Genomic DNA, 19,603 nt, shown 5'->3' on the forward strand with positions numbered 1-19,603 from the left:
ACCTTTTAAAAATTCACTAAATACCAAATATACGAAAAAATACGATAATTTTGTACATTTTTTTATATTTTTATGTATTTATTAATTTTTAAAAATATTTTTTCACAAATTTTTTACTTTTTAAATACATCTAAGTAAAATGCATCTAAAAAAGTAAAAAAAATGTCTAAAATTTTAAAAATATTCACTAAAAACAAAAAAATACGAAAACCAAAAAATTCAATTTTCAAAAAACAATTCAAAAAACCCATACCAAACACACTCATATAATATTTTTGTTGCAAAGATACTGAAATGAGTTCAAAGAATGAAAGTAACATCTCAATCATCTGTGATTTTTTTTTTTTTTTTTTTTTTTTTTTTTTTTTTTTTTTTTTTCTTGTGTTCTAGATGTCGATTGCATTTGAAGAAGAAACTGCATTACACTATCATAAAATTCAAACTCAAACATTAGGCTTAGGTGCAATTTGGGAAGAAACTAAAAAAAGTTAACTTTTTAGTTTTTTAGTTTTTTTACACAAAAAAGTTGAGAATTTTTTTTTTTCACACACTACTTCCTCTCATTTCACATTTTTTCTTAATACATGCGTTAAATAAATTTAAATTATCAACTTTTACTCAGTACACATCCTACCATATCAAAAATAACCTTATCATCTTCGTCCTCCAAACTCTAATCCTAACAAGCCACCACCGCTTTTATTTTTTCAAGATAGCTGGTATTGAGTTTTATCATCTGCAGACGATACAAACAATTTTTTTTGTTGTTACATCTATGCAAATTGGCAATACTTTTTACAGTTGAAACAAATTGAAATCTGCATAGCCATTCAAGATTCCATTTTAAGGAGATAAATTTTGAAAAATTGCTCAAATCAAAATTAAAATTGCTCACCCATGTTCACTTTATTGCAGAGCATCTAATGTGGAACACCTTCATATTTCTCTCTCTCACAGTTGTGAAGGGGGCAGAAAGTGAAGGCGGCGGCGGGGAGAGACGAAGGTGAAAGAAGATCACGACGTTGAGCAATGAAGGCAGAGAGGGACCGTAGTGGTGCGCCAATTTTTTTCTCAGGCAAAGGGGGGTCTCAAATGGTGGGAAAGAGGCGACGGGAGTAGTGGAGAATGGGAGAGGCGACGGCCATGGATGGTGATGATGGAAAACTGATGGTTTGAGAGAGTTAGAGTTAGGATTTTGAAAAAAGATGAAATAGTGTTTGGAAATAGAATTTTTTTAAAAAATCACCAAAAAATCACAAAAAAAAATCAATTTTTTTACTAAAAAATATTAAAAAGTAAAAAAAAAAAAGACAAAAAACTAATTTTTTACTAATTTACCAAAATATCTTAAATGAAAAATCTCATGCAATCGTGTTAAACCATATTTTGCAGTGCATCGGAGGCTATAGCATGGAAAAGGAGATACTTACCGATGACAAGACATAAACTTGGGAAAGGAGGGACTTACCGATGACAAGACAAATTTTGACTTGTCAGTACGATACAAATACTCTCACAAAAATGAGTGTGATCACTGAAAAAAAAAAAAAAAAAAAAAAAAAAAAAAAAAAAAAAGTATTAGTGTTTGGTTTGAGTTTTCTGAATTAAATTTTTTAAAAATTAACTTTTTTTATTTTTGTATTTTTTTGTTTTTAGTGAATATTTTTTAAATTTTAAACATCTTTTTTATTTTTTTAGATGCACCTTACTTAGATGTATCTAAAAAGTAAGAAATTTGTGAAAAAATATTTTTAAAAATTAATAAATACATAAAAATATAAAAAATGTACTGAATTCTTGTATTTTTTTATATTTTTGGTATTTAGTGAATTTTTAAAAGATTTTTTTTACAATTTTTTTACTTTTTAAGTGTATTTATGTTAGGTGTGTCTAAAAGGTAAAAAAAATTGCTTAAAATATTAAAAAAAATCAATAAAAGCAAAAAAACGCGGAAAATAAGAAAGTAGAATTTTCTGAAAAGTGTTTTAGAAAACTGGAAACCAAGCAATAGCTCTAAAGTGGTGTGGGTCTCACATGATAGGATGTTCTTCTCTTGTATTTTTTTTTTTAAATTTCTACCTCATTAGTGGTCTATTAGTACTCCTAAATTAATAGGATGAATCATTGTTGAATATTCTAATGAAGTCTTTTGTTTGAGATGAATTATTTTAATTTGTCATTTTGACTATTTAATTATTATAACTTATTTAAAAAAATTATGTTTGAAATAATAAAAAAAAAATTAATTAAATTGATAATTGTGAGAAAAAAAAAAGATTTATTATAATTTAGATGTATCTTATAAAATAAAATAATTTATTTTATCTTTATTAATTAATTTAGTCTGAAACTTTCATCCCAAACAAACCCTTGTCTCAGTTCATGGTCTCCAATTTGTCTAAAGTTCAAAGCAATAATGTTTTGCAATTATTACATTTAGGAATCATGTTTTGCCATATTTGAAATTTATCTCACAAGCACTTTAAATATCAAAATAAATACATCTATATAAAAACTTCATTAAAATTTCATGATCATCCTTTGTCACATTGTAACCTTGTTAGATGATCCCCCTAAAAAATTAATGATTGAAATCTATTTCATATTACTTTCAAAACTGCCTCCCGTCAATCTAAAACACAAATAATAAGGCTTGTTATCGCTATCAAAAAAATTATTAATTTATTTAAGTTACATCATTTATATACTTTTCTAAAAGTCTTTTCATAACAAGTAAAAAAATCAACTTATAAATCATATTAAAAACAACCCTTACTCTATGGTTTAGCACATTATGGCAAAACTTGATTAATAATGTGCATAGGTTGAGTAAAAGAATAAAAAACTATTTCATAAAGAAAAATATGGACCCCAACTAAAAAGGTGAGAAAGTTTAACAGAATTCAAATAATTAGATATTTTAGTTTAATTAATGTGATGTCACTATGAATTTTAAATAATTCATGTGAATTGTCTTATTAGGGTTAGGAATAACTTTTGATATGAGTTGTGGAATGCCCATGCCCTAAAGTTGGTGTAAGTTGAATGTTTGGGCACATTCATCTCCCCATTTTTCCTTTTTTCAATGTTTCAAACTCTTGCATGTAGAGAGAGATACTAATTTGTAGTTAATTACTTTTGTGTACATAATTAAATATTTTAAATATAATAAGATTAAAATGTCAAGATATTTACATGTCTCTCATTTGTCACTGTTTAATCTCTCACTTTTAATTACTTTGATTCTCATCCACTCTTATTCCTCATATATCATATATTCTATCTCTCACTAGAATTGCTCTTCTCTTTCCAGGGATGGAATCAGGATTTTATTATCGGAAGGGTCAAAAGGAATTTTTTTTTTTTTTTTTACCATATACAGAAAACACACATATATGTATATATGATATATAAATTATATATACATAAAAAAATTAAATACCATAGATGAATAAGTTTTTTTTGATAATAGAAAGAGAATTGAAAATGAAAGAAGAATAACATACATATTTTTTATACTGGAGGCTATTTAATATATAAAATGATATACATATATATATATATATATATAAAATTTTATGACAAACAATAATATTTACAGAAATAAAAAGGTCATGACTCCGCATAATCTTCTCTTAATTCCATTCCTGCTCCCTTCACCCCGCCACCTTCCTAATTTTTCTCACCATACCAAAGAACAAATGAGAAGCATTGTCCTGCCCATAGTCATTTCTACTACCACACGATGTTCTTAATCCCATTAAAAAATTGATTATTTCAATACATAATGTGGTAGTCGAGAAAGAATTTGGGACGTAAAATAAATATTGGATGCAATGATGAGCCTTTTACAGTAGTCACCCACTAATTACCGATCAAATGAGTGAGATGGAACTAACTTTTTCTCCCAACCCTCAACAGTGACTCCAAGAATTTTGATACAAACTTAATTTTCACAAATTTTATAAGGAAAATAACTTTTAAAACTAAAAAACATTCAATCTGTTTGGTTTTGATTTACAAAATCAATTTGAATTTTTTGTTTTTCGTATTTTGTTATCTTTGGAAAACAAATTTCAAAATTTTTTTTTTAAGATGCACATAGATGTATCCAAAATATATATATATATATATATATATATTTGTGAAAAAAATCTTAAACAAATTCAATAAATACAAAAACATAACCAAAAATATACTAAATTTTTGTATTTAGCAAAATTTTAAAATATTTTTTTATAATATTTTACTTTTTAAATGTATCCAGATTAAATATCTAAATTAAATGGATCTAAAAAAAAAAAAACTTAAACTTAAAATGTTCATTAAAGACAAAATAAATAAATAAATAAATAAAACTCAAAAGAGTTTTTAACAACGGTTAGCCAAAATCAATGATTTAAACTTTTCAAACAGTGTCTCTAATGGGTGTAGATCCCAATTTGATGGGGTCCGTCAAATTTTATTAAGATTAAACTATGTTAAATCAAATATTGATAATATAAATTAAAAATATATATTTAAAGACTCTTGATAGTTTCATGGGGTCCCGGGACCCTATTAGCTCCTATATAGTCGCGCTCGTCTTTTTGGATTTAGGGTGGTTGATGTGCAGGGTGCATAGCAGTTACTGTTATGCAGTTAAATAGGTTTATTTTGAGGCTTATTTTGATAATTCGAACAGTTTATATTTTAAAATACATCAAGTAAAATATATCTACAAAAAATCAAGTTAATCAGATATTGTTTTATCCACTCACATTTGTATTCATTTTAATACTTTAAATCACAATTGTTATTTATTTTTATAGATACAAATGTGAGTCGATGAATGGATAAACGATATTCGATTAACTTAATTTTTTACAAATGTGTTCTATTTGATGTATTCTTAAGTATGAACAGTTCAGATTATCAAAATGGGCCTTGAAATGAACCCATTTGACTGCACAACAATAACTGTTATGCACTCCGTACAGCAACCATCCTAAATCCTGTCTCTCTAATTTTTAAAGGGATAATTATTGGTCCCAACTAATCATGAGTATTCATTTCGACAAATATGAATGTGAAGTCAATGTATCATATTTATTATCTCCTTGGAATCCAAATAGCATAGAAGAAATTTTGAGTACCTTATGATTTGCCAGGTGATTTTTTTGGATGTGATTAGTTTGCACGGAAATATTCATTATATTAAGGTTGATGTTTTATCTAATAACAAATTAGTGGTAAATAATGATTGAGTTGAGATATCACATAACAATGCAAAATGTTATCATACTTATACTCAAAAAATTTCAAATGAGAGAGACCACAGGTCCACCTTTGGCTATTAGCAAATTGAATAGGATCAAAATCTAATGATTTTAAATTATCAAATAATTTTTCTCTTTAATGTCATATAATGATTGGCTATACCATCTGTTATTATTCATACCGTAATATATGAAGAATTCAGACAATGAATCTCACTCCAAAAAAAATCAACAATTTTTATGCACTAATCTTTCTAATGCTTAATAATGCAGTTGGTCAAGTTCATAATTATATGGCAAGTTATGAATTCAATCTTAAACATAGTTTACAGTGACTAAAAAAAATTATTTTTTGTTTTCTGTTAGGGCCGTCTCAAATTTAAGTCTAATAATTATCTTAAAAAAATATAAGACCCATCAACATGAAAAAGCGACTGATCCAATTGCCAAGTTGACGAAAATGACCTTGTTTGTAGCCGCGAATGACTTTCGTACAGTTGATCAACCTTTTGTAACAGATTTCCATTGAAAAAAATATAAATAAATAAATAATAGTCAAAAGTCAAGGATGTCATGTGGCAATTGCACGTGCCTTTTGAGAAATGATTACGGGTACGCAACTACCTCTCTGCATGGTGTTAAAACAAAGGATAAATGGCACTTATACCTTTCAGATTTAAGTTTAATATATATCATCTTCTAATATTTAAAAAATTATATTAATTCTTTTAATATTGTAATTATTTAGACAAAGTTAAAGTTAGTATAAAAAAGATATTGAATTTATGTATTCTTTTTTTTTTTGCTTTGCTTTACTTCTTCTTCTTCTTTTTTTTCCCCTTTTGTTTTACATTTCTTTTTCAATATAATTTCATATGTTTTTCTATCATAAATTGTTATCTTTTATATAAGTATAAGGGTTTGTGAAATGAGACTATTAACCACATGGATAATGTAATTTCTATAACATTAGGAGGTGGTATGTAATCGAATCAAACTTCTAAGGGTGTCAGTATAATTTACCCTAAAACAAAATAAAAAATATTGGTCTTGTTTGGCTAGATTAGAGGTTGTTTGGCTAAAATAGGTGATAATGATAAAATAAGTTAAAATAATAAAAAAAAATGTCACATCTAATTCATAATAATTTTACTTTTTCTCTCACAATCATCAAATTAGCTACCAAAAAAAAATCCAACTATCATCATAAACATAACTTTTTTAGTCAAACTAAAATAGTCAAAAAATCAAATAACCTATTCCCAAGCAGGCACTGTTGGTGCCATATTTAAACTACCCAGTTAGAAGGTGACATGTGACAAAGTAAAGGGCGTGTCAAAATAGCCAACATATTATTACAACAGAAAATTATTGTTTGCTCCTAGGACAAGCTGATGATGTGGTGCTCTAACTTTGTTGTTATTAGTTGAATCAATGAGACTTATCACCTTTTTGTCTCCTTTTAGGGGACAAGAGAACACTTGTCACTACAAGAAAAATGATATACAGTGACGTTTTTTTTATGACGTTTTTCAAAAACGTCGTGAAATCTGTTCAAAATTTTCAAATTCCAAAAAAATTAAACTAAACCATCTCGTTTTATGCACCAGTTATTTCTTTTAAACAGTGGCTCAACAAGGCTATGGCGTTCTTCTATTCTGATGGAACAGAGGCGTGACTTTAGGAAGAGAGAGAAATCGAGGCGTCGGATCTTCGAGGCATCGGATCTTCGATCTCCATCAATTCTTCGGTTGTTTGATTTGAAAAATCTTGTTCTACTGGTGATTTGAGCGTGTATCTTCCTGATTGTTCGAATCCCTATGATCTAAATCGATCTAGGGCTCAAGGTTAGGGTTTTCTGATATAGATTTGCTACATTCACACAAGATCTATAAAATTTCATGGCTAAAACTAATGATTTGGAATTGTTTTCTCTCGATGTAGTTGATTTCTAGCTTTTTTTTTTGCTTTTGTTTTGTGTTTTCTTCTTTCGTTTTTGTTCCTTTACTCTTTCTAGTTGTTGTAGGGAAAACTCTTCTCTTTTATCAGATTGAGTCGTAGCAATGGTGAATCGATTTATCTAGGTTTCGAGTGCGGCGTTAGTGTCTCCGGCGTTAGTGTCTCTGATCATGTACGGGACAAGTAGGTGGCATTGGATGTGGATCGTTGGAAACAATGAGTAGAAGCTGATGAAGAGATGCAGATCTGCTCTCTTCGACCAGATCTGTTCTCTCTCTCTCTCTATATATATATATATCTCTATCTCTCTCTGTGATCTGCTAACATGGTAATATCATATCTGTTTTTTCTCTCTCTAGTCCATTATTTTGCCTTTTTTTGGAATCCCATTTTGGCATTTCTTGCTTCTAACTCTCCTAATAATCATTTCGGTGTAGTTCCCATGTAAAATGATAGACTTGCATCTTGGTATGTTCTCTGAGTTTCCTTCTTTTTCAAGCTACTACACATGGGTGGGCCTGTTATTGACTACTTGTGCAGAGAGCCAAGAAAAGAAAGGTATTTTCTTGATTCATATCTTTAACTATCTTCTCCCTCTGGATATTGATAATATAATAAATTTGTTTGGTTGGGTTGGATGCAGGAATTGGGATGTAGGCATATTGGCTTGGCAAGATTTGATTTATTTTCTATTTCCCTCTGTCTCTATTTCTCTTAAATGGGGACAATATCTTCTGCTCAATTAAATTCAAATTCAAATATGTCATTGGGTTTCCTTTTTATTTGATTCAAATTCAAATATACATAGCAATATATCATTGGGTTTCCTTTTTATTTGTCAATTTTAGAGGGATTTTGTTGCAATTCTTCTTGATTGAAGAAATTAGTTAGTTCACTCCGTCCTAGTTTGGCACAAACCCGCTTAGCTGTGCTGCATCATTGTTACTGACACAGTTTTTTTTAGTTTCTTAGTATTCTGGGGCTACTTATGCTTATGGTGTCTATTTTAGTTGGTAATTTTTGTTTTTTGTTTTTTTGATTGGCAACAAAAGAAATTTTATTAGAAAGTAATGGAACAAAATAGAACATAAATGAGATCTTTGGCGTTAACGCCAACATGGTCTGTTGCTACTGTAATGACAATCTTTGTTGTTGTTTCTTTGCTTGTGGAGTGATCAATTCACCGCCTAAGCAATGTAAGTCTAGATTCACTATTGATTTTTTGCCATTTATTATGATTTAGGTTGGAAATTGGACTATTATGTTTCAATTGATACAATTTGTGATATCGACCTAAGCTTTTCTGCATATTTTCATTGCAAAGTTAGTTGAATTTGTTCCACTGCGGTAGCAATAAAATATCAGTATGAATTGCTTTGGGCTTGTTCTGATGAGCTTATATTTTTTCTTTCATTCTAGTGGTTGCGGAAAACAAATCGAAAACCTTTGTTCGAAGCTGTAGAGAAAATGAAAGAAGGTATTTGGTATAAATTTCTATGTCAATCCTTACAAAATTTATCAACTTTTCTTATGTGTATTTTTGGAATTCTCATCTTGAAGCTGCTATTTTTTGGATTTCTGCTTTCATAATTGTTGCTTCTAGGCTTCATATCTCTCATTCTCACTGCTACTTCAGGCGTTATATCAAATATTTGCATCCTAACATCGTTCTATGAGAGTGTGTTTTCTCCTTGCACCAAATCTGAGGTTCAGGACAACACTGAAGATAATGTTTCACAGGGTCGTAAACTTTTGATGGATTTCTCTCTTCCTCACTCAATTGTGAAGGTTACATTCTTTTTTGCAGTTGCAGTTACTTAATTCAGTTGTTTGCATGTCTTGTTTGTTTTTCTTGTCTAGTTGGTAGAAAGATCTCCAAAGTCTGAAGAAAAAAATTATGTACTGTTTTGGTGTCTCCAAAGTCTCAATAAAAATTATTATGTTTTTCTTTATTGCATGTCTATGTCAATCTACTAGTTCCAAGGGAGCTGTTGCCTTGGATGAATGGTGTGAATGAAATTTATATAATATACTCCCTCCATCTTGAAATAAGTGCCTTGATTTTATTTTTATTGGTCCCAAATTGAATATATGTCCCAATGGAAAATTCAAAGCAATATTCTATTGCTCCCCAGTGTTACCAGTTACGGCAAACATGTTACATTACATATGTATAAAAGCAAGCAATTTTGGAAGAGTTTATGCCAAAGAGATGCAGTGACAGTGCTTGGATTTATTGTTGCTTTCATAAGCTTTATGCTTTTTCAAACATAACACTCATTTGGGATGGATAAAGCAGAATGATCTGGATTATACCTTCCAGAAAATTGATGATATAGTGATTATTATAGGTCATTTGTAACATTTATTTTTGTGGGTCATGCTACCAATTATACATCACAGACTATGTAAGCTGTGTTAATTGGTCCTTGTATTGTTGATATGGTTCTACTGCTTGCAAATTTGCAGAAAACTGTGTTGAGTAGGTTTTTTCTTCTTGTTGCTCTGCTGGTTTGAGGTTATGCTCTAGTGTTAGTGACATTAAGAGTACATGCTTTACAGAGATTTTGCAATTTTTTTTTAAAAAATTTATTGTAGTGATTAATCTGCAACACATACATCCTTTGACATGAAGATGAATAATGTGCTGTTCAGTTTTGTTTATATTAAGTTGAATTTGTCATGTATTCATTATAGCATCGTAGTCAAATTTATAGAAGACAAGGACTTCACAATTATACTTCAATTGAAATGAAACTACAACACTTGTGTGTTATTTTCTGCTTAATGGCTGTCTTTGTAATAATGTGATCAGATCCATAGTTGGAGGATATGGGAAGTTAAGGCCTATTTGGAACAGCATGAATTATTAACTGGTAAGATCTAATGCTTGATATAATTTACATGATTCTTAACATTTTCTAGAGCCCTATATATATTCTAGCCTTGTTCTGGTGGACGGGTACAGTTCTCCTTTTTATATGCTTTATTTTTAGCTAGAGATGAATTTGTACATTAAAAAGAAAAGAATAGGGAGAAGGAGTTGGAATCTATCAAGTAGAGAGAAGGGAATGCCTAAAGAAAAACATATGAGGTAGCAAAGTGAAAAAAAAAGGTAACAGTTGATGTTAGATTACAACAGCCAAAGAGGACTATAAATTTTTGTTGCCCCAATTAGCAAAAGAGTTGCCTATGACTTAGATTAGCTATAATTTATAAATACATTTCAAAAATGCAATTCTCAACAACACGATATCACGTTTTGATGATGAATGCTTTAAAATTGCCACGGAAAAGTCAACTGGGAGTTGGGAATCTACATGCAGTTGACATACCCAAAAATCTCAGGGAAGATTTTTGGACCAGTGTTCTCATATGATGTTCACCTTTTGTTATTGATATAATAGTTAGAAGATGGTATTGAAGACAGTTGAATTATTAAATTGCTCTGTGAATTGTTTTGTGGTTCTTTTTTTTGGGTTTTGAAAGATGGTATTGAAGACAGTAAATCTTTTGAAAAATGAAATTCCATTTGAGGAAGAATCAGTAGTTTTATTTGAAGATGTCAAGACTGGTTTAGTTCTCGTCAACATCATCAATGGCTTCTGCACCATTGGAGCTGGAAATCTGGTCTCTCTCCTCCCCTCTCTCTTTATCTTTTCATTATTACCCAGTTTCAATTATTTAGTAATGGCTAGATTTTTCTTTACTTCAAATTAATATGGATTAGATTGTCCCCATCTGCTAACCCACTTGTACAACAGATCGTTTAAACTTGGCTTAAAAAGCTTAGCGATTTTAAAATCAATTCAAGTTTAGCTTGTTGACAAAACCAGTTTTTAACACGACACAGATTGTTTGGTTCTCTTTGTGGTCTGAAACTGAGTTGTTATGTTATGATGGTTGAGTCTGTGTTTGGTTGAGTGTTTTTTTCAGGCACCCACAGAGCCCAACAGTCAGATCAATGAAACGATCGATGAATCGACAAGACAGGCAAAAGTGTTTTGAAACAAGAAATGGCTAGTTCTTGCATTTCTTGATTCCCACTATCCTGGAAAACTCGAACATCCCTATTCTCATTGCATCATTGGCACTGATGAATCTAATTTGGTTCCTAGTATATAAGTGAACTCTGTTTTCTCTGTTTTTTTGATCTATTCATTAAAATTCAATTCTCAGGCTCTCTTTCTCTCTCTCATGTGCAGCTCTGAAATGGTTGGAGAAGGAACCAAATGTAATGATAAGGTGAAAAGATTGCTACGTTAGATATCTAGGTTCAATGGAAGAGGATGGTTCTAATATGTTTGTGGATTGGGTGAAAAATAACCAGATTAAAGCTGTGAGTATATATTTGCTATTAGTAGATGGATATAGATATTCCCATCAATCCTCAATCACTTTCACTTCGCATTATATCCAAACAACTTGTTCAATTCTCATAGATGTCTTGTTTTGTTTTAAGTGCAGGCATTTGGAGTATCACCTTAGCAGCCATGGCAGAGTGAACTTAATGTCATGAAGTAGTAGTAGTGTCATGATCTGCTAATGTATGATTTTTAATTTTTTGTTATGTCAAGAAATGACCAGTGTTCTCATTCCATCAATACTATCAGTATAAGTAAACAGAAGACAATTCTATAGCTTATCTCATTGCATCAATACTAATTTACCGTGCTTTGCATGCCATATTCTATTTGTCAGTTTAGTTCTTTTTGTTCTTTCAATAGTTAGCTTTCAATTGATGACTTAGCTCTCACAATGTTGGGGTTTATGAATAACAGGGCAGCAGCACCTGCAGCTAAGAACACAGGTATTCATAAGTAAATACTCGGTGTAATTGACTTACAATATTCACATTGTGTGATTAATGTGTCCTGTTGTGTGGTAATAATGAAAAAGTGAAGTTGATAATACTCTTATTTATGATTTTCTCTCTGTTCCAATGAGTTCATAATAATTCTAGATTATGTTTAAATAAGTCCTCAATTTATTATTTTTTTTATTCTGCTTTCAGTGCAAGCCTTTTCTGGTATTTTTTATGTAGTCCTCTTTGCAATTCGTGCTTCAATGCTTGGCCTTCTATCAGGTTTGATTTGATATTTGATATGTCGTATTTCTAAGCCACTGCGGGCATTGTTATGAAAATTTTCATAAGCCACCTCAGGCATTGTTATGAATTTTTTTAGCATCTATTGTGTGGTTGCAATCATGAAATAGATCAGATCTATTGTGTGGTTGCAATCATGAATCACATTTACCCTTAGTTTTGCAAATTGTCTTATCTTTAGTGACAAAGTTTTTTGTAGCAATTCCTGGCACCATTGAGAATGGCATACCTATCGATAAAGGAAAATTATTAAAGTCATTCTAGAGTAATTTATGGAATTACTTATTTAGTAATGTTGACAAATGAGAAACCACATAACACTCTAAATGAGTTACATATGGAGAAAAGAGGGTATTAATGTTGTGGTATAAAAGGAAACCATGGAACAGGTGTCAGAGAACAAATTTCCTTTCAATGCAGAAAATTACAAATTATATGAAGAAGTTGGAGAAGGTGTCAGCGCCACTGTTCACCGGGCTCTCTGCATTCCTTTGTCTTGACTGGGATTTGGGAATGTATCCTGCTCAAAATTGTCTTTGTTGTACATGAACCTATTATGATTAATTGAATACGAATCTCTATTCTGCAGTGTAATGATGTGTAATATGCTTTGACTATTCCATTGCATCTGCATGTGCAAGCAAATGACTTAACCTATTTTTTCTTTTTATTTTTTGATTGTGTTTGTTGTTTGATTTTGGTTCAGACACAATCATGTAATGTTTATTTAGTCAATATATTGAAGTAGCTGTAAAATTTTATTCATATTATTGTTATTTTTTAGCTTTATTACAGGTATGTTTTTTAGTTAAATATAACAAATTCAGAACAATTTTTTTTAAAAAAAAAGATCTATAACGGCGTTTTTTCAAAACGCCACTACAGTGCCAACGGACATTTTTTTAAAATAAAAAAATCTATCATGGCGTTTTAAAAACGTCGCTAAATATTGGATGACGTCATTTTATCATTATTTATCGCATTTAGCGGCGTTTTTAAAAACGCCGCCGCCTATACTAATTTTACGACGTTTTTAAAGCGTCATAAACTTATAGCGACGGCCGCGTCCTCGACGTTTGGTGATAAGCGTCACTAAAGGAATTAGCGGCGTTTTTCATACATATAGCGGCGTTTTAAAAGTCATTTTTCCAGCAGTGTGTCCCTCAATGAATGAAATGGAGTAATACTCTAAAACTAACCAATAAGTTCTCCATTACAACGTCAACCCTAGTGTTGCACTTGGAATTTCAACCCAAAAAAAAAAAAAAAAAATCCATTCATATATAAAATTTATATAAAATTAATAAAATTGATATGATATGAATTCATATTTAATAGTTTTCTTTTTTTTTTTTTTTTGAAATTAAGGCCTTGTTTGTTATAATCTAAAAAAGTCAAAAAGTCACTATCTTATTTAAGTCGCATAACCTCTCTACCACATTACTTCAAATCCAACCCATACCCAACCCATATTTCATAAAAGTCAAAAAGTGTACTTATTTAAAATATCTCAAACTACCTCTAAAGGCTCATAATAGTTCACATCCATATTATATATGAAAATTTTGTTTGGTGAACTTTAATAAAAAAAAATTATCAACATAAAATGATGAATAATCAACATTCCCAAAATGTACTTGTTACTTATTCATAATACATTATTAGTTTTTATAGTAGTGCTTGTATAGTCTATGTTTACATGGGTCCCGGTTTATGGTTTTCTCCGGACAAAATTTTCGGGAAAGGTTGTATTGTTTTGGAAATTTTCAAAGTGTGAATCACCACCCTAGTTTCCATTGAAATGGAAATGAATTGTGAATCAAGATATTAACTTGGCATTGCATAGTTTTAAAAAGGGATATAAATGTGTTTTGGCGAAAACATGGCATATGTATTCTCTTTATAGCTTTGTTAAGACTTATATACTATGTTAGATTATCTCTACTAGGCTTTGACTCATCCTATATGAGAAAAACATTTTAGGTACTGATGATATGCCTCCGTCAAGGTAGTAGCTTGAGAGGATTTGGAGCAAAAGCTTCTTTTTCTTTTTTTTATATTCATTTTTTGTATGGCCAAGGGCCTTAAATGTATTAGACCTAAAGTCCACTTTTGTTGTAACCAAGAACTATCTTGAAAAATCGTAAGCCTTTAGGGCGTTTTTTTTTTATCTATTTAGCTTCCATTCTTTTCTTATATTTGTAACATATGCTATAGATTCATGGCTAAGCACATTGAATGTATACCGCTTATGTTTCTCTTTTGCAAATCACGTTGGATTCAATGAAAGGTAATTATGTTAGTATTGTTGTCGTTTATTAATATTGTGAATGGATTATGGTAATTATTTTGGGACGTAACAACATGGTATCAGAGCGTACTAAGTTTAAATACTTTGGATACGTGGGAAGTGGAGATTATCACAATGGGTTTGTCTCACTTGACAGAGATATTTATATGTGTAGTATGCTTATGTGATAACATGCATATATGGCTATATGAGTATGGAATTTAGTTCCGAAGATACTAATTGAGTCTACGAGTTTTTAGAAGTCCTATTAGAAGAGCACTTGATCACTGTTATTTCTAATTGGAACTTTGGCAACACCGCGGGCAATCATTATCTAGGAAGGAAATTGATATGTGTTTACATGACTATGTGCTTATGTGGAGTAAATTACTGTTGCCCATCGCATTACGACGTGAGTGAGTTAGCTTTGGCATATTTGTAAATGTGCCAATCTCTTTTGTTACCTCCATTAGGATGCTAGGACGTGGACGTGATAGTGGTAGGCGTGGTAGGCCTAGAAAGTATGAGGTATCTTTACTAGACAAAATTCCAACGCAAGAGGAAAGGGTTGGTTAGGCCAATGTGGCCGAACCAGTGAGTCAGCAGGCCATGGGCGCTTTGGCCCGTGAAATGGCCGGAGCTTTGCTGGAATCTATAGACAGTCTCTGAGCTGAGAATCAAGTCCAGCCCTAAGTTGCTGAAGCAGGACCGTCCTTCTTAAAGATGGAGTTTTTCGGGTCTAATCCAGATGAATTTTTAGGTGATCCGAAAGAGCTTCTAAAAGTGGATGAATGACTCGAGCAGATGGTGAAAACATTTGAGATGCTTGGCATCGAAGATGACAGTTTGAGAGTGACCTTGGCATCCTTCCAGCTAAAGGAAGATGCGGGTCAGTGGTGGAAATACGTCCGTAGGCGCATTGGAGTAACTTAGAAAGCTTTTGTCAACGCTTTCCAGGACAAGTTCTTACCTCCTACTGCTAGGGAAAAGTTGAGAGATCAGTTTCTGAAGCTCAAGCAGCTTAGCTTGCCAATAGCAGAGTTTGAGGCAACTTTCACAGCCTCTCTAGATTTGCACTAGAACTCGTGGCGATAGAGGAATATCGTTGTATCGAGTTTGAGAAAAGATTGAGGACTGGGTTTCTTTTCAAAGTAGCTGGGTTGATGATAAGGGACTAAGGACGCATTGTGGAGGAGGAGGCGACTCATCTTAAGATCATAGTTTAAGTAGAGGAGGAACAGATGAGGGGCTTCAGGAGAAATCAGGAGGTTTAGGAGGAAAGTTGGGACAGTAAGAGGCAGGGAGGGTTACACCCCACAGTAGTCCCATGCAGCACAGTCTAGATCCACCTTCCCAGTACTGAGTTTGAGCTCAAAAAGAGGTAATCAAGGAGGTTTCTCTTGTTACAAGTGTGCCCAGTTGGGTCACAAGTCGCCAGCTTGCGCGCAGAGCGTAGAAGGGCAACAGTTTGCACCGCCTGCAGCTCGTTCTCAGAGCCAGAGTCAGGGGAGGGGGCAGCCGCCTACTTGTTACCAGTGTAGGCAATCAGGGCACATGAAAAGGTTTTGCCCTTAGTTGGGTAGCACACCTAGTGCATCTGGTTCGAGGCAGACACAGAGCCACCAGTCGGCACAATCAGCTTAGGCCTCGAGGGCCAATTAGGGAGCCTCTTCGGCTCAATCAGTGCATCAGGCTTACGCTTCAAGAGGTGAGCAGGTGAAGCAGAGACTTACAGAGCGTGTGTATGCTGTTATCGCGCCAAACCTACTACAGATTTCTGACTGAGATACCGTCGTTCATGGTGACAAAGAGAAATAGACCATCGTTTATGAGAGAATGAGAAGAGAGGGATAGTTGATTTGTCTATCAATCGTTTGTTGTTCTCAATCGTATCTCAATCATTCATCGTTCACCAAGAGAAGAAGAAGAGAGGGTGTACAAAATTAGGTGGGTGTGCAATTGAGGGTGATAATAGTATGAATATGGATAAAATTGGTATTAAGTGGAATGTTCAAATAATAAATGTTATTAAAATTTAGAATATAAAGTGAGGGTTGAAAAAAAGTTGAAGAATTCAAAAAAATTAGATAAATACTAATAGCAACCGTCTTATATAATAAAATTTCGGGTAAAATTGGAATTCTCCCTAGACTTAATTTTATGTATATAATGTTACGTAAGCATCCAACAGGTTTTCCTCCCAAGTTTAGTTCCATGATCGGGTAAGTTTCCATTTTACAGCTATGCTTGAAACTTTGATCATTTATTTTGATTTTCATTATTTTTTTTTTCTATATATAGAAGAATGGTTGAAATTCCACCTAAAAGACTAATTTTGGCATCACATTATTGGTACAATGGATCCCATCAATTATGTTTATCTCCAATAAAATGAATGATGATATACATGAGGTAATACACTAAGGCTATGTTTGTTTAAACAAATTGAATAGAATGAGATTAACATTGGGTTATTTATATGGAGACTCCTAAATTATTGAGAAATATTCGTTAACCTTTTAAATTATAAAAGCGTACAAATAGGCTCTCTAAACTATTGAGAAATATCACTTTATTATCTAAACTATAAAAATATACAGATAGAACTCCTAAACTATTAGCATTTGATCCTTTCCGTTAGAGGGTCCAATTTATATGCTTTTAGTCTCTCTATCCCAAAACATTAGTCCATCCAACTTCTTTTATAGTACAATTAATACACTTCAAATAGTGTTAATGAATTTAAAAATTGATAAAATAAGAAATTTATATTATTTTAATTTTTGATTTTTAAAAAGTGACTAATATTTTGAAATAATAAAAAATTAAATAAGAAACTAAAATTTTGGAATGGAGGGAGTATAGTTTATGAGGCCCGTTTATAAATGTATGTTTTTAAATTTCATAAAAAAAAATAAAATAAAAATAAATAAATAAAAATAAATAAACCAAAAAAGAGAGATACAATTATTTTAAATTTTACTTACCTTTTATTTTAAACACTAGTCAACAAAACTCATTTAGCCTCCGTTTGGGAAGTGTGTTGACTTTTTGGCTTTTTGGCTTTTTTGGCTATTTTAGCCTGGGCTTAAAAGCTTGGTTTGGGAAGGGCTTTTTGGCTTTTTGGCTTTTTTGAGTTTTTTTGTGAGAGAAGAATGTAATGATTATGGGTTGAATGTGATGTTTTGTTTGTTATGGCTAAAATAACCTATTTTGTTTTTTGTGACTAAAATAGTCAAAAAAACCTGCAAACCCACTTGCCAAACACAGGCTACTATTAAAAAGTCCAAAAATCTTGAAATTGAAAAGGACATGTAAAGCATGACTCACAAGTAAAACTTGTCTTTTTTGAAGACATGTAATTTCGAAGAACAAGATCACATGAATAACTGTCCCTTTCAAGTCTTCGTTTGCAATAATAAAGCTTGTTCTTTCTTTGTTCCTTCTCTCTCTTTTTTACCCTTTCTTTTTTAGTGGTCAAACTGAAATAATTAAAGTGTAATAAACAAATAAAATTTGAAAAAAATATTATCAAAATTTTTATCAAATGTCTTAAATAAGTATGAGATCCGCATGAGACTCACATGGTGTGGGTCTCACACTCATATGAGATATTTGATAAAAATTTTATTAAATCTTTTGAAATCTCTAATATTTTTCTTAGAAAAATAAATTACAAATTGTTGTAGGTCCCATAATATTAATGATAACTAAAAAAAAAAAAAAAAAAAAAACTTTGTACAAAATTTTTAATACTCTTTGTACCCTATGTAACGAAATCCTTCGACTATCAAATTTATTTTTTTGAAGGAAAAGTCTTAAGGTTCACTCTTCATAATAAAAAGTGCTTGTAAGGAGAGAATAAGAGTTTTAACTCCCCTTATATTCTTATCTAATAACCATTGGCTTTCACTGTTAATTAAAAAAACAAAACAAAAAAAATTGTCATTTTTTTTTTAATTTTCAATCAAAACATACATTATTATCCTTATATTTTTAAAAGGATTGAGATCCTCGCAATTTAAGTTTGAACCTAAGAGAATTCAAGAAAAAAATATTTTTTCGTGATTTCTTTATTTTCATTCCGAACACATTATTATCCTTATAATTTTAAAAGGGTTGGGTTTCTCTTGATTTTAAATTTGAATTTAAGAGAAATTTGAGGGACTTATGGAGCCTACAACATGTTCCATTTCGATAATCCGAATCATTTTATTTTGTAAGGCCTCAATAATTCATGAAAAAAAAAACTAATCCGATCTAATAATCTAACATTTTTATTATATCGTGTTTACTCTAGATTTTTTTTTAAATATATATATATATATATATATTTGAAAATAGATCATCCATCTTTTTAAGACAAAAGTGATAAAATAAAAAAATTTATAATTGTTAAATTGACCTAATTTTTTTAATGAATGATGTATACAAGAATCCTAAAAACTAAATGATTCGGATCATCGAAACAGAACCCATATTGAACCCCATAAACATCTCAAATTCAGAGAAACCCAACCTTTTTTAAAATGTCATTGAAATATCATTTTACAAGTATCATTTTTGTAAATTGGTCTCATTTAATTTTTTAAATTTAAAGTTAAATTATTGTATATAAAATAAATTTGACAATTTTTTTAAAGGAAAATGATATATAACTCTATTTTCTAGATCAAATAATGTATAAATGAGATGATTGATTGATAATTAGAGAAGATAGGAAAAAAAGTTTTACTTTAAATATTTTAATTAATTACTGTATCATAGTTTGAAAAGTGTTTGTTCTTAAAAAGTGGTGATACTATTCAAATGAGAATTATTTAGTTTGTTTGGTTTTAGTTTTCTAAATTCAGTTTTTTGAAAATTGAGTTTTTTTTTTATTTTTCGTATTTTTTTATTTTTAATGAATATTTTTCAAATTTTAAGTAATTTTTTTTACTTTTTAAATGCACATTACTTAGATGTATCTAAATAGTAAAATATTTATGA

The 19,603-nt window shown here is 30.8% G+C and overlaps 1 protein-coding gene across 9 annotated transcripts; it reads left to right on the plus strand.

Annotated features, from left to right (window-relative positions):
* The first annotated feature begins 7,513 nt into the window (after positions 1–7,513).
* Positions 7,514–12,835, plus strand: LOC114298571 (MLO-like protein 11). Of its 9 annotated transcripts, none has more exons than XM_082878857.1 (7): positions 7,514–7,775; positions 8,637–8,694; positions 8,854–9,005; positions 10,033–10,093; positions 11,154–11,556; positions 11,680–11,764; positions 11,999–12,835. In XM_082878857.1, the coding sequence occupies exons 2-5, from the start codon at positions 8,685–8,687 to the stop codon at positions 11,183–11,185; spliced, it is 255 nt and encodes an 84-aa protein (XP_082734983.1). In that variant the 5' UTR covers positions 7,514–7,775; positions 8,637–8,684; the 3' UTR covers positions 11,186–11,556; positions 11,680–11,764; positions 11,999–12,835. The 9 variants fall into 9 exon arrangements, 5 of the variants coding, with proteins under 5 accessions (XP_082734983.1, XP_082734969.1, XP_082734965.1 ...); XM_082878843.1 differs by having other exon boundaries at positions 11,685–11,764; positions 11,999–12,833; XM_082878839.1 differs by lacking the exon at positions 11,999–12,835 and having other exon boundaries at positions 11,154–11,334; positions 11,423–11,556; positions 11,685–11,903.
* Positions 12,836–19,603: the final 6,768 nt, after the last annotated feature.

The sequence above is a fragment of the Camellia sinensis genome, chromosome 1 (genome assembly GCF_055761805.1).
Source record: "Camellia sinensis isolate YWXY chromosome 1, ASM5576180v1, whole genome shotgun sequence".
NCBI classification, from domain to species: Eukaryota; Viridiplantae; Streptophyta; class Magnoliopsida; order Ericales; family Theaceae; genus Camellia; species Camellia sinensis.

What these genes read in the sequence shown, in the direction of transcription:
- LOC114298571 (XM_082878857.1), top strand. An exon ending in TTCCTCACTCAATTGTGAAG is followed by an intron (nt 9,006 to 10,032) that starts GTTACATTCTTT and finishes TAATGTGATCAG; the next exon opens with ATCCATAGTTGGAGGATATG. An exon ending in ACAGCATGAATTATTAACTG is followed by an intron (nt 10,094 to 11,153) that starts GTAAGATCTAAT and finishes TGTTTTTTTCAG; the next exon opens with GCACCCACAGAGCCCAACAG.